This window comes from Stegodyphus dumicola, chromosome 9, assembly GCF_044657685.1.
Source record: "Stegodyphus dumicola isolate Sdum_Otavi_A_Nest chromosome 9, ASM4465768v1".
NCBI classification, from domain to species: Eukaryota; Metazoa; Arthropoda; class Arachnida; order Araneae; family Eresidae; genus Stegodyphus; species Stegodyphus dumicola.
The window spans coordinates 10,128,170-10,154,113 of record NC_140776.1 but is presented as its reverse complement, the minus strand read 5'-3'; the positions used below and the strand labels follow the sequence as shown (position 1 = coordinate 10,154,113).

The 25,944-nt window shown below is 32.4% G+C and overlaps 1 protein-coding gene across 2 annotated transcripts in view; it reads right to left on the bottom strand.

Annotated features, from left to right (window-relative positions):
- The window catches only part of Ufsp2 (UFM1 specific peptidase 2), a 61,792-nt gene that overhangs the window by 2,422 nt on the left and 33,426 nt on the right, over positions 1-25,944 (bottom strand). For both annotated transcript variants that reach the window (XM_035352024.2, XM_035352026.2), the window contains exons 5-11: positions 14,158-14,251; positions 13,695-13,837; positions 6,841-6,943; positions 6,503-6,643; positions 3,240-3,412; positions 3,021-3,119; positions 2,761-2,863 (exon numbers count right to left, since the gene is read on the bottom strand). In XM_035352024.2, coding sequence (XP_035207915.2) covers positions 2,761-2,863; positions 3,021-3,119; positions 3,240-3,412; positions 6,503-6,643; positions 6,841-6,943; positions 13,695-13,837; positions 14,158-14,251 — 856 coding nt within the window. The remainder of the gene's footprint in view (positions 1-2,760; positions 2,864-3,020; positions 3,120-3,239; positions 3,413-6,502; positions 6,644-6,840; positions 6,944-13,694; positions 13,838-14,157; positions 14,252-25,944) is intronic.

Below are 25,944 nucleotides of genomic sequence, written 5' to 3'. Positions count from 1 at the left end.
GGCCATTTCACAGTTTCAACATTGTTGACTTGGAACCAATTTTTTGTGCTGTTACTCGAATGGATCGATGCATTGTCTTGCTGATATTTCCAATTTTCTCCAGCAAGACATTCAACATTTGGCAAAAGATGATTTGTTAGGACATTTTGGTATCCTTGTGAATTCATTCTACCTGAAACGAAAACAATTGAACCCACACCATTGTAAGCAAAACAGCCCCAAGTCATGACAGACCCTCCACATAATTGGCGCTTGGAGAATATTTCTTTTTCATTTCTTATATCATGCCAGTAGAAATTCCAGCCATCTGGTTCATCCAAATTCCCCCCCCCCTTTTTTTTTTTTTTTTTTCCAGAAAAAATAATTTCTATCGATTGGTTCCCAGGTCATGACTTTCTGGCCAAAGTTCAAACGCTCTATTTTGTGTCTCTGCAGTAACTGAGGTTTAGTTAATTTTGCTGTATAACTGAACCTTCCAGACCTTCTAATTGTGTTATAAATCGTTTTTTGACAAACTTTTAAACCTGTCGTCGGAATCAGTTTCCTGGTTGAATACTTTCCAGTAGATACAAGTTGGCAAACTCTTCTTTCATCACGAGAGGACAAAGCTTTAAGTCTTCCCCCACTATTCTTTTTACCATAATTGACTTTCAATTTTAAAAAATTGTTGACTACAGTCTTTGAGCTTCCTATCTTTATCGCAATAGCACGACTACTCATTCCTGTTGAAGAGAAAGCTTCGATCTCTCCTCTTTCACGATCAGTTAACTTCTTACCCTTCGCCATCTTCACAAAGATCACCAATACTTCGAAGAAACGTATGACAAATATGAAAATTGCAGCTTTGTCACAAGCTAGTAGTTGCAATGGTAATTACATGATTATATTATATTTATTTTTAAAAAATGACTGGTGGCCTTAAAGTTTTACTCAGCCAGAAATACTAACTTTGTAAATAACCACGTTTCTCATAATTATGTATTTACAAATTATGTTTATAGCATTTATTTCTTATCAGTGAACTTTAATAATTAATATTATTTGAATCCCTTTTATTTCATTTTACATTTTCTCAAAAATTTTTACTGGCCTTAAAGTTTTTACTCATCAGGCTGTATCTAATTCTCATCTCCAATAATGAGTTATTGCAAAAAGGAACTTCTATATTTTTTTCCATGCCAAAATATGAGCAATCACACAGAGTGAAGCACTATCCTAAATAAAAGTCATACTTCCAACAGGTCTTTATCAGCCAAACTAGGGATAATGGGATTCTGTAACATATCAGCATACCTTGCACCCATCACACTGAAAGTTTGAATAGCATAACATGCATTTCCTGGAAGAGAAAGGGTCTGATCACAACTTATGTGATAAATTCACATCACACTGTGACAAACACATGGAGGGGAGGTTAAAAAATTGACAAAGCCATGAAGGGGTAGATTCCCTCTTTCACAACAGCTGATTTCATACGCGTTTCTCATGTAGCGGCTACTGACATTTTGCAGCCCTGTGCCATATGTTGGCCTTTCCTTGCAATTTTTTTTCTTTCAATTAAACCCCATGTCATTTCAAGCATGTGTCAATTTTTTCATAGAACACTATGAATTTATTAATAAAAATTCAGATTTTTTTCAATGACTTTATTGCTATTTTTCATCTCAGTAATAGCTTTAATATAAAATTCTACAATATAAAATTCATATATTTGTAGAAAACTGATTATTTAATTAACAACATTTTGATATCTTATTTTAGCTTATCATATTTAATAAACTGTGGAAAATTTCATATGCATAAATGCAGTAGAAGATATAGTAAGAAATATTTGATTTACATAATTTTTGCCAAAAATGCACATCAATATGCAACAAAAGGTGCAGGAGGTTAACCTGAATTTTAACTGAAATTATACATATGTGTATAGTAAAAAAAAAAGAGAAAAATTAACATAAATATCTATGTAAAGTACATGTTTATGAAAAGTAAACAAATTGCGCAGAGTTTTTCAAAAACTATTATGTAGTAGTAGAAAACTGAAAGATATATATATTGTTTTCAAGACACATCTTACGATATTTTCATGTTCAAGTTTTAAGTTTTTTATACGAAGCACAATTCATAAATTGCACGCATTTTTCACATGCAATTTACAAATGGATGCTGCCTAGGATGACAATATTTGATAATATTCCAGAAATTCTTTAAGGAATAGGTCAGTTCTTGAAGAAGCTAATCAGTGCTTGTATCACATTTGATGATTGATATTTTGAACAGTAACTGTAATATTAATCACATTTAATAATAAAAATATTTCAATTTAAATTAATAGCCCTTCTGGCCATTAAATAGCTTTGAGCTAATAAAGTTTTTGCGTGTTGCAGCTTTTATGCAAACTAATGCCATTTTGAATCTTTGCTGTAAATTAATGCAAATATTAGCCATTAGTAATTTCTTTCCCTAAAACATAACATAAAATAAATTACACAACTTTCAGCAATTAATTTGTATTCTCCCAAATTTTCAGAAAAAAATGATAAAAAACAGAAGTAATACTACACAACTTACTGATGTAGTAATCTCTGTCATAAAGTCATGTTTGCATAATAGGTGTTATCTTCATCACTGTAACATGAAGATGACACCTATTACTCCTTCAAATGCTGTAACACTAATTATACACTATTTTGTATTCTATGTTTGTCAAATTGAAATATTTCAAAATCACTTATTAAGAATGAATATAAAATTTACAACCTATCATGACAGGTGTTCCTTGATCCTGAAAATGATTGAACAACTCTCTGCCCTTATTTGCCAGTTCTGCACCTGAGCTAACACACATGATTTTTGATTTTACCTACAGTAAGTTAAGAAAGTAATGTTTAATATCTTTAAACATGAATCCATGTCAAGTTCTACATCTACCATTCAAATACTGTATTAAAAATAGAACACGTTTTTATAAATGTTTTAATAAGGATTTGGATATTAGTAGATTTAGTTTTGTAACTTACATTTATCAGATAATCAAGGCAAAAGCTAACTTCTTGAGAACCAATCCATTTTTTAGACCCTACAAAAGATGGAAGTTTGTCACCTATATCCACCAAAGCCTAAGAAAAGTAACAATACTGAATTACTCAAATATCTGTGTTACTACATGAAGGTACTGTATCACCAAAAGAATATGCAAAATAAAAATGCAGATTTTCTAAACATTAAATGCAACAAACCTGTTGAATTTCTGTATGCGTTGGTATATTTTTATCTGTGTAACCTTGAAACTTAAACCATGATATTATTGTTTGTAAGGAACGATATGCACAGCCCCAACCGTCGTCATTCATACGATCTTGCATATAATGATGGTAGCTATACCTGCCTTGAACAAGAGCAGTGTTTTCATCTGAAAATGAAGTAAAATCCATTGTTCTTTTCAAGTATTAGGTTATATGCGTTAATTCTACAGGTAGCACAAAATTACGTTCAAGCTAATAAATACAAAATAGATTTAAAAAAGGTACCGTATATACTCGTGTATAAGTTGACCCCCCCCCCCCCACTTCGACATAAAAAATTCGTAGAAAATAAGAAACCCGCGTATAAGTCAACCTCCCACTTCCGAAATCGAGAAACTTCGAAAAATTTTTTCTAAGTACTACAATTATTCAAAATCATCTGAGGAAAAAAAGTAAATATATGATAAAAAATACCTTGGTAAATAAACAAAATCAAAATCCTTCAACATCCGATTCGCCAAACATTTCATAGAATTCTGCTGTCATCATACATATTTTCAGTCTCGAACTCTGTATTGTTAAATCACTACTAGAGCCTTCGTCGTCACTTTCACTTTCAAAAACAGTATCATCTTCCGTGCCGTCTAGTTTGTTGCTAATACAACATTTTTTAAATGATTTTATAATCATTTCAGAGGGTATTTCGTTCCAAGCATCTTTAACCCACTGAGCAAAGTTTTTCTTTTAAAAATGACTATCTGCATTTCTCTTTTCTTGGCGTGTTGGCGAAACTTTTTAACCAAAATATCTCGACTTATACACGGGTATATACGGTAAATATTGTTAATGGAACAAAGGTTATACTGGAAACAAAAGTGAAGATTCAAGTTTAAGAATTGAAATAAAATTTAGAGATCATTAATCTGATGGCATTGCTAAGATTTTTTATATTATTTATTGCAGAATAGTTGTACTGCAGGAAATACAAAAGCTTGACTGGGTCACAAGTCTTCCAATTAATACTTAGCATCTCCTATTTCTGTTATCAGGGTTTGTTTTAAAATATGTTAAGCTTCCAAAAATGTGTAGTGCATACTATGCTGATAATGATGTGTGAATCAGATTAGCATGTTCAGAAACTGTGAATCTACAGTTACATTTGTCTCCATGTTTCATCATTGTATCTATGCAATAAATCTCTCTAATCTATTAGCCACTTATTAAATTGTCTTTTCAAGGCGAACAAATCAATTTCCAATTAAACCACAGTAATTAATAGAAGCAAATGTGTTTAAGTCATCTTATACAAGAACTAATCATAAAAGCCAAATAAAATCGAAAATAAAGAAGCCAAAAATGTCAAAAAATAATTAAAGATTTAAATATTCTGGCACAATTTTTATTAATTTTCACAATTTCTTTTACTAGGAGATAATCCATACTTAATAAATACATTAAAATTTGTTTACTTAGCAGCTTCAACTCAAGTTTTAGATTTTTAAGTTCAAAATTACAAAGTTTCATTTTATATAGCCCTTTACCAGTGAAGATACCTCCTTCTTTATGCTTTAGACCATTAGCCAGAAATAAATACATTAATTTAAGAAACTAGTGTCCAATGACAGCTTTAACTAACAGTAAGATCATCGCCAATTTAAGGCTACCATCTCTCAAATACAGTTCGATACATCACCAACTACTACTTTTCTCACATTTAATACAACAATCCTATTACATTTACAGTTACGACATTTCGTTTCAAATTCTGCAAGCAGGTAAGTTAATTTTAATTTCCTTTCTGGCATTGTACCTTAAATAAGTTTCTACTTTTAATTTAAAATTAAAGAATGTATTATTTTTTATTTTTAATTTAGTGTTTGAATCTAATATAATGTATTAATTTATACATATTTTTATTAATATCTTCTCTACATATTAATTTGTACAGATTTCAATAGTTTTTACAATATTATGAGAGTGCCGGCGAATGTTTCTTCTAAAGTGAGGATCTCATTTAATTTAGTTCTTAATGAGTATGTTAAATTAGGAAAAATATATTACTCATTTTATTTTAGATTTTGTTATAACAAATGACTAATTTCTTTCACACTTTCTAATAATTGAGTTTTGTTCATAACTTATATTCTAACTCTAGCAAAATAATTAATTTGACCCTTACTTGGAAAAAAGATGACTTAATTTGGTTATTGTTATTTGATAGTGGATTGGTTTGTTCCCCCTAATAAGTCAATTAATCTGCGATCAATGACAATACCTACCTTTTTAGTACTTTAAATTTTACTTTTTATTTTTAATATTTTAATTTTTTTGGATTCAATATACTATTTCTATTACAATAGAAATATTTAAATAACTTTAAATGACTTAAAATAATGTATGTAAAAATTGTAATTTAAACTAGCAATAGCCTTAGCTATAAATAATGATGCCTTTTTCTGGACTGCGTAATGCTGATTGACATAGCTAATTTCGAAATCAAAATTTTGAGAGCTCTTAATAGACTGCCACATTAGATAAATGCATACATTTTGCTTCTAGCTATTTTGCCATTAAGATGTTACTTTGCTCGCTGACGTGTCACTTAACCTCTGATAGCTATTGTCCATTGTTCTAAAAATATAATCTGTATAAAATTGTGGGGTACTTAGCACACACAGTGATGATATGCAATGGAAAAGAATATGTAACCTAAGAATTAATTATCCAAAGAATAAAATTATGTGTGGAATTTACGGCTATGTCTGTCTTTGAGTGTCATCTTTCTAAGTATGCAATAAGGCTTTTCTACATTATACCATGCAAAGAACCATCATCAATCCATTGCAGCTTAGGAGTTTCAAAGCTTAAATCCAACATAGTTGCTGATAATATTGTAATACAATTACTAATAATAGTACTTTACGGCAATTTAATATTTTTTGAAATAATAAAATATAGTATATATATATGCACACACATATATATTTTTAAGTTTTGCCTAAGGACCCAAAATTTCTAGTTACATCTCTGCCTGATGCCATATATACTTGATGTACAACAAATCTTGATTCATACTTATCAAATGTACACAAGAACCTCTTTCAAATAGTCCTAATATAGTTTTTTTTCCCTTTAAAATATAAAATCAGAATTATGAAATCCAGAAACCAAAAAGATAAAATTTAATTTGTTCAGTCATACAACATCAGATAATTCACAATGAAACTATTTGGGGAAAGGGAAAAAAAAAAACATACTTCCAGAAGCACCTAATCCTTCATGAGGATTTATTAAGTAGCCAGTAGATAATGAATCACAAAAATATACATTTAATTTCTTCAAGAAGGGGCGATCCAATGGTAAAAGCAACAACTTGTGAAGATGTCTTCGGTATTTCTCTGCATTAAAAGAAATAACATACTATAAAGAAATATGCAATACTAAAAGTGATATTACTGTAAATTCTCATATAAATGCAAGACGTTTAATGATTATTTCATATATTGTTATTTTTTTCTCATGAACATCTGAACATTATATTCATATTATTAAAAAATAAATGAAATACTGATAGTGAAATGGCAGATACACATACCAAGTTCTGCATCTTCTTTGCTTAAAGGATAAATTACTGTTATGGGAAAGTCCCACATATCAGGATAAAAATGATAAGGAACTGGAGTAACGAAGTCTGCATTCTATGTTAAAAAAGAAAAAGGACAGAAAGGCAAATGCCAAGTTTCAGTACAGCATCTGAAGAATAAAATACACATAAAAAATGCCTAAATCTACAATACTCAGAAAATATAAATATAATTAAATATAAAAAAATAATCTAAACTTTAAATATTTAACATATATTCTCTAATTAAGATGTTTATCAGGTCTATTGTTTCAGTTATATTTTAAGTAAAGCATCAATCAAAATTGGAAATTTGGAATGCTTAGCATTTTATTGAATTACACAGATATTCATTCTTTTAATTGCTTCTTACTGTATCTGATCATGTTTTACAATAAAATAATACACAAAAGTTAAGCATGGAGATGTAAAATGCAAAAAATCAACAAATACTGCTTTGACTGACACAAAATTCGGCAAGAAAATAGCATATATATTTATGCATAAAACAAAATCAATAATTATATACAGGAATGAAACAATATTAAATTTTTGTAAGTTATCAGATAATGACATGCTGGTGACTTAAACAGAATTATGTATAAAGTGAAAATAAACAGCATAAAATGAAAAAAAAGGACATAAATAGGGTATGTGATCCCCCCTCATCTGTATACAAAGTTTACGCCTTGTGACCATGCTTTCAATTAGGTGCTCAACCACTGCAGAATTAAGCAATCGCCATTCTTCTTGTATAGCAGTTTCCAACTCAATAGGAGTGGCTGGTGGTGGTGGTAAACGTGAAGATACAGCATAGCCGAAAGCATACCAAAGATTTTCAATGGGATTAATGTCAGGTGAATATGCTGGCCACGCCATACGCACAATCCAAAAACATCACACATTCCGAGGCGGAAGCATTATGTTGTGGGCAGAGATTTCATTAGGATACTGCACATCTTTAAACAGGGTTCTTTGACAGCTGTCCAGTATCGAGATGAAGTCCTAGAACCCATTCTGAGATTGTATGCTGCAGCAGTTGGCCCTTCACTCTCCAGTAGTCATCGACGATGTTAGCTCTATGGGAACGTGCATTATCGTCCATTAACACAAACGTAGGGCCAACTGCTGCAGCATACAATCTCAGAATGGGTTCTATGACTTCATCTCGATACTGGAGAGCTGTCAAAGAACCCCGTTTAAAGATATGCGGTATCCTAATGAAATCCCTGCCCACACCATAATGCTTCCGCCTCGGAATGCGTGATGTTTTTGGACTAATTGCGTGTTCGTTGTTCAAGCCATATCCTTATACGTTTATCATCTGGCTCCAGAGCAAATCTTGACTCATTAGTAAACATGACATTGCCCCAGTCAGACACATTCCAATTGACGTGTTCCCGGCACCACTGTAATCGTGCCCCTCTTGATTGGACGGATAGAGAAACACAAACTCGAGGTACCTGGGTGTACAGTCCACTCATATGTAATCTTCGGCGTACAGCAGCTGCAGATATCACCTTACCAATGGACGCTGTTAACCACAGATGTCACACGTGTGTAAGTCACTCTGCGATTCCGCTTGGCTACAATGGCAATATATCGATCTTCCGCGGGGGTTGCAACCCTTGGGCGACAAGCTACGCGCCTTCGGACAACTGTCTGTGTGGTTTGGAATTGTTTCCATAAACGTGAAATTACAGAATGATGAATGCCAAAGAAAAGAGTAACAACTGCGATCGACTGTCCTGCTTCAATGTGCCCCACAGCACGCCAGCTCTCAGAATCTTCCATTCGTCTTCTGGAAGTCATAGAAACACGTATGTCTTGAAAACAAATTGTACGAAAGTTTTAAACACCTTCTATCAGCACTTACAATCAACTTCTGTAACCCTTCATAAAGCTGGCTTCTTATAAGACTGCCTTTTTTGCATATTTCTTGACATGAAAGCACGATTGGCTGTTACCTAACATATTTGCATACTTCCATCTACCTCTGCAGCGAATTGCATCCTCTTCAATTCTGATTGGCTTCTGGAAATTAGCATTTTTCTCTCTGTGCTTAACTTTTGGAAGTGAGCGTACATTTAAAAAAATGTAAAACTAATACCTTGTAAAAAAAGAACTTAACTACAGTCACTGCATTGTAATTTATTCTGCTACATAAATCATTACAAATATTGTATAGGTTTTATATTTTAACTTAATGACTGTAATAATTTAGTTCGTAATACTCTACAAAACTATGCAAAAATAATAATGCAAATAAATTGCATATCTTTACTTGGAAACTGCATATATATATATATATATATATACTATCAGTTTATATAGTGTATTTATATATATATATAAATACACTATATAAACAGAAACTGAATCTAATAACAATTTTTGATAATTTATTAACATCTGTCTGTAAGTTAGCCCTAAGCAATCTTGAATTTTAAGACACAATGCCTCAGCTATGACAACGAATAGACAACAGCAGTTCGCTTTCCATTACCAGAGCCCATGTGAATAATTTCAACTACTCTCAGCAGCTGGGCTTGAGTGGAGGTGAGCCTGAAAGCTGAACTATTCAGGAATCAAAATATTTCGAATTTGACAGAAATCACTCAGCCATCTAAGCAATATATACTCATAAATTTTGCTACTTGAACACAGGAGGCTGATCAATCTGTAATGTTGACGGATCATAAGATCCTGTCTTGGTTTTAGAATAGGAATGACAGAAACATTCTTCTGGTAGGAAAATAATGTAAGGGATGTAATTAACTAAAAATGCCACATGGAATATAAACTTCATAGAGAGATTTTTAATCCTGTTATCTGAAAAAGTATACAAATTAGGTGCTTTGCTAGGAAGGGGTTTCGAACAAATGTCGAAACTTCCATCTTTGTTTTCATGACTGCCTCTGGGCTAGCAGAGGAGAGAAAATTTGCAACCTGTAACTGAACTTCCTGTGCATGCTCACAGCATGTGTTAACCAAGATAAATGGTTAAGATTGCTGAATTTTTACCATGAAAATAGAATTTATTCTTCAAGAAATAAAGGTGCTTGTAAAGAACATTAATTACAAAGATAAATATGACATTCTATTTGACTGAACTGAAATTTTCTGGTAATGATTAAAAATAAATACACTATTATAAAAAATTTAATTTTACAAATTGGAAAATGGACTAAGAGCAACAGATCTAAAAGTGTACAGATGAAGAAGAAAAAGTACTGCATATTAACATATATAGATAGATAGATAGTGTATCTAAATGTATGCAGATAATGAACAAATATTGTATGCCAATATATAGACATATACATATACATATTACATTTCTTTCAATGTAAGTTGTTTAAGTTGCTTCGTTTTATGTGCTAATACTTTAATTCTATAAACAGACATAATTTGACATATGCCTGGTGTAAATGTACATGCATGTATACACACATCCATGTACATTTACACCAGGCATATGTCAAATACATGGTCCCCATGCCGCTCTTAACTCCTTTTTCTGCCAAATTTTCCTTAAGTAACTCAAAAAAATAAATAAATAAATAAATAAATAATAAAAGTATGAGTTATAATACAGTACAAAGTCTTTAATTCAGAATGATCTATAATCCGGACCTCAAAGCTAAAAACTTTCTGCGCATGCGCATGATACCTTTACGCATGCGCGTTTAATGTATAGCAAATGGTAGAAGCTAGGCTAAAATTATCTAATTATCTATTTCAGTTAATGTTGCAGATTGCATTGTTCCTTAATCTTCTAATTGGATCTGGCTTATTATTTTTTGCAGACTGTTAAAGCAATTTTATAAAAAGTAAGCTTGAACTTTCGATTATGTCAAAAAGAGTTTCCGATTCTGGAGCTGCCAAAGGATCTACACAGTGAAAGCATGTTTCGATGTCCATCAAACAAAAAGTGGAATTGCTGCAAAAAATGGATAAAGGCATGAAGAAAGTGACAAAGAGGTTAGTGAAAACGAAAAAATTTCGATTGACAAGTTAGTTGGTATTCTTGGCACAGCAATTACAGGACTTGAACAGCGGAACTTTGTAACTGAACAAGAAATAGAATTAAAGTATTAGCACATAAAACGAAGCAACTTAAACAACTTACATTGAAAGAAATGTTTAATAAGTAACCAAATATTAAGCATTTTTTTGTAAATTTTGATACCCTTTAGATCATAATTGCTCTTTATTTCATAAATTATGGTTTCATATTTTTAATTTTATAATTTCTGCATGCCAGCTTATCAGATTTAAATCGATGATCTATAATCCAGAAAAAACCCTAATCTGGAATCGCCGAAGTCTCGATGAGTCCGGATTAAAGACTTTGTACTGTATATTATTCCATGATTAGTGATTTCCATGTATTCTCACTTACTGAAAGGAACAAATCCCCAAACAGATCCAGTTAACAGACAATAAGTTACTATTAACAGACTACAAGTTACACACTTGAGAACTCTGTTAACTTATAATCTGTTGTAGTTAATGGACTACTCTCTCTCCTTTCTGCATGCCTTCATGATGTAACTGGAAGCATGCTCGATGTGCATTGGGAAGGCCAGAAGTTGAAATCCTGGCGAGAGTAATCCGGATTTTTTCAGTTTCTCAAAATAAAAAAATTCTACAAGATTCTAAAAGTGGCATCTGAACTAAAAGGTGACAATGATTCATCATCACCAGGATTTGGCATTGGGCTGATGCCTAGCCACCCTTTAAAAGGGCGATATTTCCTAAAAAGGTATTTTCTCCGTCCTTTCCTTCATGCATTCTTGACTTTGTGGTGTAAATGGAAGAAAGCTTGATCTGCAGTCGGAAGGTCCGGAGTTTGAATCCCGTTCAGAGTAATGCGGATTTCTTAAGTTTCCTAACGTCGAAAGATTCTACAACACATTAAGCCGACTGCTGAAAAGCCAGTATAACTTGACAGCTGACATCTAGTTGCAGGAAAAAGATGCCAAATGTTGGTAAAAAACAATATCTGCTTGCTCTCAGGATTTTCTTATGTTTCTTCTATTTTTCAAGGAATTACTATATAAGGTAAAATTTTGTGTATTTATTTATTTTCAAATACATGATTAAACATGAAAATAACTTCCCCCCCAATGGCCTGCAATATTGTAAAATGATGACTATTCAGCATACTTGAAGCATTGAGTTTGACATGCATGATTTACACAATGGGTCTCAATCCCTATAGAGATCAGGTACGCAGATGCACATCCAGAGATATGTCAGGAGTGCTATATAGCATGCGGTAGATATGGCATCGAGATAAACCAGGCAGTCAAATATAGTCATTATATAAGTAGTAGTGCAATAGAGCAATGAAGGAACATAAATTTATGTTTTAAATTGGAGAAAAAAGTGACAGACACAAATGGAATGCTGGTGCAAGTGGGATGGAAGTTGTGAGCAGAAAATATGTTTACGAATATTCAAATGTTTTCATGACAGAAGCTGACTGTGAACTACATTCATGTCAGATATTGAGAAGCAAAACACCACACATGATCCGGCAAGTGAAACATACACTGACAAAAAATGTAACTGTATGACTAATGGAGGAGGAGACAGACATTAACAAGGATATCATCTATGGAAATATGGGTAAAAGGAAGATCTTATCTTGGTTTGCGTCATACAAACTGACAAACGAAAGCAAAAATGATGGAAATCTTTGGAGAACTCCTTACTATGCGTGACCAGGATCCATACTTTCTGGGAAATGTGATCATAGCGAATGAGATCTCGTGCTACCATTTCAGTCCAGAATAGAAGTGGGCAATCAACTGAATGGTGTTCAACAAGTTTCCTACAATCCAAAGAAAGTCACAATTTTCACCTACGACTCCACAACTTTTCATACTGACTACCTGCCTGTTAAGACTGCTTGCAGTTTTCCACCTGATGGCCACTATGATATTTCCTTCCATTCAAGAACATCAAACTATTTTACTTATTACTTATTTTAGAATTCTAGCTTAAATATATTACTCACAAATTTTAGACATTTGAGATATATTTAATATATGACTAAATGATTACATTCTCAAGAACTAATATTTTTAATAATACACATGTTATGCGTGTATATATATATATATATGTTGTATGATCTTAAGTTCATTTAGTGTGAAATTAAGTTATTCTACTACTTGCGCAATTGCTGCAAATGTCTTGCAGCAAATGTTAATAATAATTTATTTACTAAATAGTTAATAATAATTTATTTACTAAATAATATTGATTATATTATCTCCTAAGATTGATTATAGTAGAATGACCTGAAAAGAGTGAATCCATACTTAGTAAGTCCCCGTTAAACATTTTTAACAATTTACATTCAAGTTACTTAAAAACATCTTTCGAAATAGAACTTACTAAGTATGGATTCAATCTTTTCAGGTCATTCTACTATAATCAATATTAGGAGATAATATAATCAATATTATTTAGTAAATATATATATATATATATAGTCATGAACAAATGATTTTAACAGTGATTGTATATAAAAAATTTAATGAATTAAAATGACATTTTTATTAAAAATTTAAACTTTGTTTTAAAATATGTTTTTGAATATTGAATTACTTTCAGGAAACATTTATAGCATATTGAAGGAACGAGAAAAATCTGTGATAGGTGGCATTCCGTTGCAAAAAGAAAGAATTATTATTAACACTTTTGCAAATAAACTGCTTTAAAATGAAATAGTTTTATAAAATTAGCCAAGTTAACATAACAGACATTAATAGCATCTTTTTTACATAAAGCAAAATTTTAAAAATACCTACGTTTAAGAGGCAGTCGTTCATTTTCTCTAGTTGTTTATCAACAGCACTTATAAACAATTTATAAATAGCATAAGTAGAACTGAATTCATGGGCAACCACAAGAACATCAAGAGGCAAAGCAATTGAAACACACTGAAATTCACCTAAATCAGCAAACATAAAAATGATATATAATGACTGTCATAATTTACTTCTTTTTGTTACTGAAGCAGTATTTTTATGTACAGCACTAAAATGCTTGATGTTTTCACAGTCATTTAGTCATTTACACATTCTCTGTCTTCATGACAGTGATAATTTAGCAGTTAAATATCAGAAAAATATGAAAAAGACAGAGGCAAAATAAACTTAAGGCACTTTTATTTAGTTAAAATAAAATTTGAACAAGGAAATTTACAACTTACTGTTATTCTAACTAAATAAAATGTATAAAAAATTAAAGCAGTAAATAATATTTACGTACGTCTTTGGCAGTGAATAATCACAGAATGGTTGACAGTATTCTCAACAGCAGCATTCCCACTTGTTTGAATGAATATATGGAAGTTCACAGGACACTATAAGAAATATTTAATTTTCATCAATGATAAGTCTCCATTATCTGATGAAAATAATTTCACAACTAAACGTTCCAAAGTAAATATTATTACATGCTAGGCTAGGAAATAAAAAAAGGGTGAGAGATTCAAAATGATGTTACACTCCTCTTCAATTATATTTCTCAGTTCATGAATGTTTTTCAATTACGTGACAGAAATTCTTTATTACAGTCAAAAGTCGTTAATTCGGACATCCATAATCCAGAATGATCTATAATCCTGACCTCAAAGCTAAAATCTTTCTGCGCATGCGCCGCGTTGACGCATGCTCATAGGCGTTTTATGCGTGCGCGCAAGACATTTACGACTGCGCATATGCGTCTGCACAAGCGCAGAATACGTTTTCGCGTGCGCATTTAGTGTATAGTGTATGGTATGGACGGTATGAGCTAAAATTATCTAATTATCTATTTCAGTTAATGTTGATGATTGCGTTGTTCCTTAATCTTCGAATTGGATCCGGCTTATTATTTTTTGCAGACTGTAAGAGCAATTTTATAAAAGTAAGCTTGAACTTTTGATTATGTCAAATAGAATTTCCGATGCTGGAGCTCCCAAAGGATCTAGAAAACGAAAGTATGTTTCGATGTCCATCAAACAAAAAATGGATAAAGGTATATCCTTTGTTTATCTAACCGTTCCGAAATCTGTTTATCAATTTCACGCTGCTCTGCGTGGGGGAGGGAGGGGCGTCGCTGCGCGCAATGAACTGGAAGTTGATCTGTCAGCACTATCGTTATCTTCAGGTCAGATGTTTTTATTTTATTTGGCTTATAATTTCTTACTAAATATAGTATTTAATCTCGATGTACTCCTTCTTTGATATGATTTAAATCAAATTCCTCGTCATTATAAATATCACGAATACAAATCAAATAGTTTTCTGGTTGCAATTTTCTAATTTCGGCTATGCGTAAGGTACGCATGAGCGCGTTGAAAGAAATGTTTAATAAAGTAAACAAATAAATATTAAGCTTCTTTTTTTGTAAATTTTGATACCCTTTAGATCATAATTGCTCATTATAAATTACGGTTTCATATTTTTAATTTTATAATTTCTGCATGCCATCTTACCAGATTTAAACTGATGATCTATAATCCGGAATCGCCGAAGTTCCGACGAGTCCGGATTAAGGACTTTTGACTGTATTTCTTTTGTTTGATTCTGCTACTTTATTTAATTTATTAATATGTGTATTAGCTGTTTTGCCTCAAATAAATATTTAAAAGTTAAAAAAAAGTATCATTTTAGAAAGGAGGAAAAATTTAACATATTCCTCTATAACTGAATATAATCCTGAGTTTACATTTTTTTAAAGGAAATTCATTTGAATTTCTTTCAAATCATATTAAATATCATTTGATATTAAAATAGCTTAATTCCTTCATAAAAATTGCTGTTATTTAATTCATCTTTAAATATATCACCAAAGTATTAAAATAAACATAGTAATAGACCAAAAATTAAAAACAAACATTTTTTAACCAGTCCTGCGTTATAGCTGCAGGATTGAAGTAAATTAAATGTAAAGCACCTAATGTTAAAATTAAATTGCAATCAAAGCAAGGTAATTCCTCAACAATATTAATACTCTCAACCATGGATAAGAGGTTTAACATTGTATCTAAACATATAATTTATACCAAAGTATTAAAAATATACACTGCAGTAATATTTATCATCATCAGTAAAATAAGAGGAACGAAAACATTTCAATAGTTTCTTGGCCTTACAGAATTAAATTAGATATTCCTTTTATGATTGTAAAAATATATAATCTTACTTTAAGTATTAACCTTTTGAAAAGCATACCTTTTTCAATTCGCTTATGGTGAGCTGCATTTAAACAGAATTCATGAACTGTATTTTTATAGATATTTATTTTATTATTTTTTTCATAACCTTGTATTCAACAGGATATTTAGATGAAAAAAAAAGAAAATAAACAAAATGCTTTTAATAATAAAGTAACATATACACTAAAGAGCGACAATACTTGATAGAATTCAAAAAACACCATGAGAAGATATAAGGAATCCTGCTGGTCAGGGAGGGTTAAAATAATAAGTATATACCCGGGTACATATTAATAAAAAGTGAATAAATAACAAAAACAAAACAATTCTACAACAGTTATGCAATGTTAGAAACATCTTTTATTAATTGCAATAATAAGATCTGAATTATACAGAACTGCATTTATGCTTTTAAACTGCTTTCTTTTTAAAACACTTATAGACTGATTAAATTTGAAAATAAATTAATGATTTTATACTTTGCCAAATGACAATACTTTGAAAACTGGTTAAGTACAAGGTATATGGAAGGTAATTCAAATGCTTTATATTTCACAGAGTGGTAATACATACCAAGATCAGTGGATGCTATGTTCAAAGTAACATAGTTATGTAATAAATTTTGGAAAATGTTCATTAAAAATGTCTCTGACATCAAAACTCTAAAGGATTTCTAATCTTAAAATTTAACTGAAAAATATTGCTGCTGGGAAGTCTGTTGGTACCAGTAACATGCAGATTAAGGTCATTTACTCTCAACTACTGGATCACCAGTGTAGGGTGGCATAGCTCATCTTATATAGATTTTTCTATTAAAATTAAATCAAAGCACATATTTGTCCATACTGGCTGTTGATCAGATCAACTATTTCAGGATCATTCAGAGTTAACTAATCAGCCACCAGCTTTAAGCAGTAGTGCTGCAAAAATATGTTTCAAAATTAAAAATAAATTGTAGGATACTGAAGCTCATCAAGACTGTTGTTGATGAGCTGATGACTGTTGCTCACTGTTGTATTCTCTTGTTTCTCGTTTTTAAACACACTCTCAGCGGGCAAAGCCCCATGCAAGCATGCTGACAGTTTTGCTATACAGTGTGCATGGTATTATTTGTCAAGATAATGGTGCAATATTTTGTTCTTTTTATTTTATTCATTACCTACCATTACCATATCATTCTCAAAATCAAATAAGAAGAGAAAAATAGACCTTGAATGTTGTGCTTTTAAAGCACAATGGCGTGCCAATTATTTTTTCAAGGAATTAAATGATAAAATGGGCAATGATATAACAGCTGTGTGAAAATAGCACATTATACGTTGTTGTTACCAAACCTACAGATGTGACATGGTATTCAAATGTCACAGAAAGAACGATCATTAAAATTGGAAAGTTTAAAAACAGAATGAGTCATCCATCAGAATGCAATTTGTTCATAAAAATAAATGATAATGAAACAATAACCAAAGTCAGCTTATCAATAGCTCATTTATTAGCTGTGAAAGGAAAACCATTTACCAAAGGTGAATTAATTAAATCACGTTAGCTTGTGGCAGCTGAAGAAATATGTCCAGAAAAAATAGATGAGTTTCAATCTGTAAGTTTTTCGGCGAGAACAACTGTTAGAAGACATAGGCAGAACTTTAGAAGCCACATCAAGAGGCAGTTAAAAGACAAGACAAAAAATTTCAAATGGTTTTTGCTGGCTACTGATGAGTTGACATATTACTGATACTGCCCAATTGCTGGCATTTATTCAAGGGGTCAATGCTAAATTTGAGGTGATCTCCATGGAACAACTATAGGTGAAGATATCTTTAAAGTCAAGAAAATACTAGCACAGCACAATTGGCAGTGGAATCAATTAAAATGTGTCACAACTGATGGTGGAAGAAATATTTGGAACAGCAAAAGAATTAGTCTGACAAATTTTTAAGGATTATGAAGATACTAAATGTTTAAAACCTCTGTAATTCATTATATTATTCACCAGGAAGCTCTTTGTGGAAACACCTCAATCTGCTATGTGTTAATCGAACTAAATGTAATAACAGTAAACTTCATTTGTTCTCGTGGACTTAACCATAACCAGTTTCATGAATTTTTATTAGTCATCTAAGCTGAATATTCTGACTTGCCTTAGCATACAGCTGCTTGATGGCTCATTAATGGGAAAGATTTCTTGAGATTCTTCAATTTTGTATCACCCCTGTATAAATCAGTAGCTTTTGTCAGACCTTCAAATGGAAATGACCGATTTGTAAAATGATGTTCTAAAAATGATATTTAAAGAAAAGTATCTCACTCAATTTTGCAAATATCTTTTGGCAGATAAATATGCTCAATTAAAATCATATGCACAGGAATATTTGGGAATACTTACCAATGCAATAAGACGTTTTTTAAATTAATATATGTAAAATTGCAATTCAGATTATTATTAACAGATGCCCATTTGCAAACAACCTTAATGACAGGAAGCACTAATTTCAACATCCAGTATGATGAAACAGTATCTCGGAAAAAACAATTACATTATTCGCATCAGAAAGTTTCTAGTTAATACGTAGGTTGGGGCATAAGTCATGGCAACTACAGTCAAAAGTCGTTAATCCGGACTCATCGGGACTTCGGCGATTCCGGATTATCGATTTTTCCGGATTATAGATCATCAGTTTAAATCTGGTAAAATGGCATGCAGAAATTATAAAATTAAAAATATGAAACCGTAATTTACGAAATAAAGAACAATTATGATCTAAAGGGTATCAAAATTTACAAAAAAAGAAAAGCTTAATATTTATTTGTTTACTTTATTTAACATTTCTTTCAATGTAAGTTGTTTAAGTTGCTTCGTTTTTTATGTGATAATACATTCTCTTTAATTCCATAAACAGACATAATTTCTTGTTCAGTTACAAAGTTCCGCTTTTCAAGTCCTATAATTGCTGTGTCGAGAATACCGACTAATTTGTCAATCGAAATTTTTTCGTTTTCAGTAACCTCTGTCACTTTCTTCGCTATCGGAAGCGAATTATAATGACGAGGCATTTGATTTAAATCATATCAAAGGCGAGATGAAATACTACATTGAGTAAGCAATTATAAGCCAAATAAAATAAAAACATCTGCCCTTAAGATAAGGATAGTGCTGACAGATCAACTTCCAATTCAATGCACACCGCCGCGGCGTTAAAGATAAACAAAGTTTAGATAAACAAACGTTAAAGTTTAGATAAACTTTATCCATTTTTTGCAGCAATTCCACTTTTTGTCTAATGGACTCCGAAAGATACTTTCGCTTTGTATATCCTTTACATATTAGTAAATATATATCGGAAATTCTATTTGACATAATCGAAAGTTCAAGCTTACTTTTATAAAATTGCTCTAACAGTCTGCAAAAAATAATAATCCGGATCCAATTCGAAGATTAAGGAACAACGCAATCTACAACATTAACTGAAATAGATAATTAGATAATTTTAGCTTAGCTTATCCCGTCCGTTATACATTAAATGCGCATTCGTAAATGTATTTTGCACACGCAAATTAGCAGCGGTAAAGGTCTTACGCGCATGCGTCAATGCGACGCATGCGCAGAAAGTTTGTAGCTTTGAGGTCCGGATTATGGGTGTCCGAATTAACGACTTTTGACTGTATTTTTTTTCTTGAAGATACCAGTTCAGTTGGAAAATGTGACATATACAGACGAAAGGACAAGGTCTTAACTACATGTGTCGACAATGAATAGCACTGAAATATCGTAACACACAAAGTTATTACGGTAGTATGCAGGGCAATATGGCGTTCACCATGCAAAAGAATGATAACACAATACACATGAAGTTGACATGACAAACCTGGGCCTAAAGACCCTCAATGTAGTCCCCTGCTACTGTCACCACACGCTGCCAATGATGTGGGAGGCGCTGAATACCATCAGCCTCAGCATTTCCCGCACCATGTGTGAATCGGGTTATCTGTTGGCGCACACCATTAGCAATGTCCTCTTGTGTTGCAAACTGCCTACCACGTATTGGTTCCTTAATCTTGGGAATGAGATCAAAGTCACAGGGCAAAAGATCAGGAGAGTACAGTGGGTGCTCCAATTCTTCCCATTCCCAACGTCAGAGTAGCTGCCATACACACTCTGCTTTATGTGGTCTTGCATTGTCGTGCAGAATTATTGCACTGTCCACAAGATCCGGATGTTTATCCTGAATGCCACATCGTAACTGTCGCACCAGGATATCCCTCTAGTACTATGCAGTCACTGTTCTGCCATGAGGAACGGAGTGGCAAACAATGACACCCCTGACGTCATATGCGACGATCACCATCAATTTAACTGGGGAAGGATTCTGATGGACCTTCTGCTGCCTTGGTGATCCAAGATGTCGCCACTTTGCGGACTGACGTTTCAGTTCTGGTTTGTATGCCATGTCCCAAAATTCATCAATGGTGATTATTCCTGACAAGAATTGATCGCCATCCTGTTGCTAGCGTGCAAAGTGGTCAGAGGATATTGCATAGCGCACCTACCTTTGAACTTCCGTCAGTGCATGCGGTACCCACTGCGAATTGATTTTGCGTAGCTGTAGCTCATTACGCAATATCCTGTGGATGGTGTGTTTCTCGATGCCACTTGCCCCCTCTAACTCTAGTAACGTCCATTGCCTGTCTTCATCCATGAGGTGCTCAATGACGGCACGTGTCAAATCTGTCCGCACACTCACCGGGTCATCCCGAACGTTGCTCATCACTGGTTGACACACATCCTTACTGAAACTTTCCTACCCACAGTGCTACTGTACGATATTGTAGGGTATTATTCCCAAGGGCTTCTACTAATTCACTGTGACATTCCATCGCATTTCTCCCTGGGAGAACAGTTATTTTGATGTAAGCGTGCTGCTCAACACGGGTTACTTCCATCTTGCACGACACTCACCAACTGACTGATTTCAGACCCCTCGCTACCACAGAGCCATCTGTTGTTCTGCATACACACTATGCCTGCAGAACTTCCACATGGCACATATACGTTTTATGATCCATTCACATATCTACAAGACAACAATAGTTGCCATGACTTTTGCCTCAACCCTCATAATAACACTTTTTAATATGTAAATGTAAATCTTTTATTCATTTTTTCTGTTAGTAAAAAGCATATAAATATTATCTAAAACTATCACTTTGTAATAAAAAAAATTGGGGTGAGGGATGTGGTTCTATGAGAAAATTAATGGCCTGCTAAGCGTAAAATTTTTAAGCCTAAAAAAGAATCTAATCTAAGCCTAAAAGAAGTTTGATCCTAGGCTAAGACAATGCAACATTGTTATTGTTATTGTGAGTAGACTTGTCAAGCAGTGGATAAGTATTTGGTAATACGAGATAATTGTGCAAAATTTACGGACAATCTGCTAAAGATGTCTCTAATGTTGAAATACACACTTTGTTTCACATCGCTTCTCAGCGATTTTTATATTATTTATAAAAGGAGAGATTCTAAAATACAATTTTAGTGTCAATTGATGAAAATCACAATTTTTTAATAAAACTGTGACACAAAATTAAATTTTCCAATTTATATAAAGTAGAAAATCTGAAATTTGGATGTCCACCATCTAGACCTCTGGTCTACCAACGATTTTCTTTTTTTAGAAATTTTTTGTGAAAATGGAGAAAGAGTAGCACTGTACTTGCTAACACTCTGACAGCTATTCAGGTGATGGCAAAATTTCTGAACGGGTCATGTCATTCGTATTCGGGTGATAGTTCGAGTACTTACGAGGTAAAATAGGTATTTGAAAAAATAATTGTTGAAAGAGAGAAACGAAAATTATTGTTGCCGACATCTAAATTCATTCCATTCACTAAACTGAACTGTGGTTTCTTCTGTATCAACTTTTCTTTCTTTCTGAACAACCAACTCTTGTAAAATATGATCAGAAGTAGCTACACCACATTTATTATCACTGCATTTATTGGTATTTGAATAAGAATCTGAAGATGTCATTTTGTTTATAATTATCTTTCTGAAAAATCTCGATTATTCATCATCTTTCCTATTAGAATTTTTGTTAGCCTTGCAAACAGGTTTCTTCTTCACTGCTATATGATTCCCTTAAAAATCACTCTAATTTTTCATTAAGACATTGCAAAAAGTTGCAGCAACAATTTTAACATAAAAAAAATTTCAACCATTTGTCATTACAGAAAAAATATTTGGAAACAAAGAAATAATTTTCGAATCTCACACCCTTCCTTCAATACTTTGTTCTTGAGGAAAGATTTTAAACAGAATGCATGTCTCGAAATGTTTCCTTCTAGATGTTCTAAACTCCTAGAATCCGAAACAATTGACACGCGGAATAGCAGCACTCATGGCCTAAAGAAGATTTTCTTACAAACTCACATGGCAGTCAATGAGTTAATGCTTCCAGCATGCGCAGTAGAAAATTTTGCGTAATTAAGCATGTGGAGGGTCATGAATTATAATCTCACTCTGTCACTAAATAAAAGACCTCCAAGCTGAAAAACACAAATCATTTATTAGCATAAATCTGCCTGATCAATAATTTGGCTTCGTAAACTGCCTTTTTGCTCGGTACACATCTCAAATCAAAACATTCTACCAAATTCATTGTTGATTTTCACCTACTGAATAACTTACAGCTTAGATGGCAGGCCAGCGAATAAGTTTTTTTTTTTCTTTTGTTTTTTGCGTTTATCACCACATGGCTATCAACTCATGGCAGCTTGACATGTAACTCCCACAACAATGTCTAAAACACTTTTTACTTCCTTGTACAAAGTAAAAAGGAAGTATTGTAATCGCGAAAAGTTTCAGGCAGCATATTTTAACGAAAATATCCATTTTGACCGCTATCGAATGCAATTTAACGATGTTTTTGCGTGATATCTGTACGTAAGGACAGAATAAAAGACTCGTTTCCACCAAAAAAATTATAAAACTGCTTTAAAATTAATTCTGAAGAGAATTTTTCGTGGCATCTGTACGAACGTATGTACGTACGTGCTTACGTACTACGTACATATCTCGCATAACTCAAAAACGAGTAGCCTCAGAACGTTGAAATTTTGTATATAGGACTGCTATGACATGTAGATGTGCACCTCATATTTTGGTTGCAACTGCTGCACCAAATGTATATAAATATATGTATATATTCACTCCGTTAGTTGGGTCAGTGATATCAGTTTCTTAAATTTTACAAGTTTGTAAATTGCGCCTTTTTTGGTTTAAAAATGATTGAACTATGTTGTTCTGGTTAAGATTTTTATGCCTTTAGTTAACCTGCACGTTGTGAAATTATCAACAATTTAAGTTTTTTAATTGCGGGTAAGCCTAATTTTTTATCACCATGGCCACCATGTTTGTTTACATTTTAAACATACAGAATAGTGGATTTGTTGTCAATCTAGAGAAATTAAGCTTCGCAACAACAAAATAACATCTTTTATTATTGCAAATTAAATTATGCTTAATTCATTTTGGAATTATCATTTAAGTTATTAGCTTGTTTTTGCATTGAAACTGCAATTTTAATTGTAAAAATTGTTTTAACTTTCAAATTTTGATGAAACTTAGCTTAAGCTTTTAAATTTTAATGAAAATATTTTGAATTTTTATGTATTTTTGCCTTTCCGCAGAGTGAATTAATTCGAAGCGCATGCACATTAGGTAAGTGGTGCTGAATTGTCTGCAAAAAACTGTTTCTTTTTTATTTGTTTAATTTTTTTTATATATCATTTTAGATTTATTATAGAATTTGAACAGAACTTGTGTAATTCTTCAGATGATATAATTTTTGTGCACTCTAGTTATAAAATGAATGAGATGTAATGCTGTTAAGTGAACCTAGCACCGAAGTGTCGCTATGATAAATAAATATAGTGAACTTTAAAGAGTGCATTTTTTCTATTGTAGCTTATGCGGTATCCACGAAGTGGATTTAATTCAAAATTCTTTAACTGTTAATGCAATATGTTTAAATGAAATGCAAGAAAACTGCATATAATTTAACCCCTTAACTGCCGCGGGCGTATATATATATGCCTTGCTCAGATGATGCGTTAACTGCCCCGGGTGTATATATACACCCTTCCAAACTACTATCATTTGCTTTATGCTGCTACCTGTAAAATTATTTGCAAAGCTTTGAAATGCAACATCACAATGACCTTGACAAAGTATGCGAAGGAGGATACTATTGCAAAAAAGTGTGGGGTGAAATTGGAAAGAGGGGTGAGTCTAGAGCGGTGAAAGTAATGACTGCGCGGTATTGGCTGGTGTTCTTTGAGTAAAACTTTTTTTTTTTTTTTTTTTTTACTTTGTGTCCTCTATTTTCATTTACTTTTTGTAGTAGGTTGCAGGAATAAAGACAGATATAACGGATGTTTCAAACCCATTTATCTTTTTTAAATTATTTTTTGATGAACTGCTCGTGATTGTTACTGAAACTAACCGTTTTGTAGATAAGTATATGAACCAACACCTTGCAAACGAAAAATCAAGAACAAAATCATGGTATTCAACCAGTTAAAAGAAATATATGTTTTATTAGGCATACTGATTTCACAAGGTATAACTCTGAAACCTGATATTACACTTTACTGGTTTAAAAATGAATTGATCGAAACTCCATTTTAGGGATCTTTTTTATTATAAAAATCAGTGGCGGCTCGTAATAAGCACTGTGGAACTGCAGCACCCCCTACTCCCACTTATTATTATTTTTAATATTTAATATAGTGTGCCCTTTAGTCTTTAATTCTTTCTTTTTACTTTTACAATACATAATCATTAAACTTAATGACAGTATCCAACTCCCACTTTGTGAAAAAGGTACAAAAGTCTTTGTTGGAACTGCACGCTTCACAGTTCCAGTGACGTGGTGTTTGGCTGTTCTGCGCATGTGCACACAGAAAACAGCACGCGAGCCGGGTAGAGAGAAAAGCACTGTCGCTTTTGCAGTGCCGAAATTCTGGCATGTTGTTGAAAACCTGATTTCTTTTTACTCTGCGTGTGTGGTATTCCTCCACAAGGTGGAACTTCATCCTACAGATCATAAACAGAGTTCATGAAAATTTGCAAATTTTAAAAAATTGCCTTACTGAAATTCACTCAACATCAAATGCAGATCAAACTATTGCAAAAGCAACAGGAATTTAAAAATATCTAAATGACGATAATTTCAAGTTTCGGTTAGAGCTTTTTTATCAGATGCCTCATGTTGAAATAAAATACAACTAAATGCAATCCAGAGAAATTAGTGTCTTTAAAGGTTAATGAATATATAACAAATTTCAAAACTACTATTTTAGATTTAAGAAACTCAAAGAACTGCGAGATGTTTTCAAAGACATTGATGGCAGAAGCTAAGGAAACATGTGACTTTATACTATGTATTGATATAATGCACAGATGTTCTTCCACTAAACACTTAGCAGCTGCTAAATTGTTTAACAAGAAATGCTTAGTTTTAGGAATGAACATTCTACAGAAGATATAGTACTGACCACTGAAGCATATCCAGTGATTGACAAAGAAAAGCTTGAAACTGAACTAAAAGTATTCTATTATAGGTCTGATATCCATAAATACTAAAAATTAATTCAGCTACTGAAATTTATCTTCGAAAATAATTTATATGATGTTCTTAGTGAAATTACGAAACTGATAAAAATTCTCCTGAGAGTTCTCATGACTACATCAGAGGCAGAACTCTGCTTTTCAACATTGAAAAGAATGAAACCTTTTCTAAGAAGCACTAGGAATTCGAAAAGACTAAATGCACTTGCAATTGCTTAAAGAAAAATTT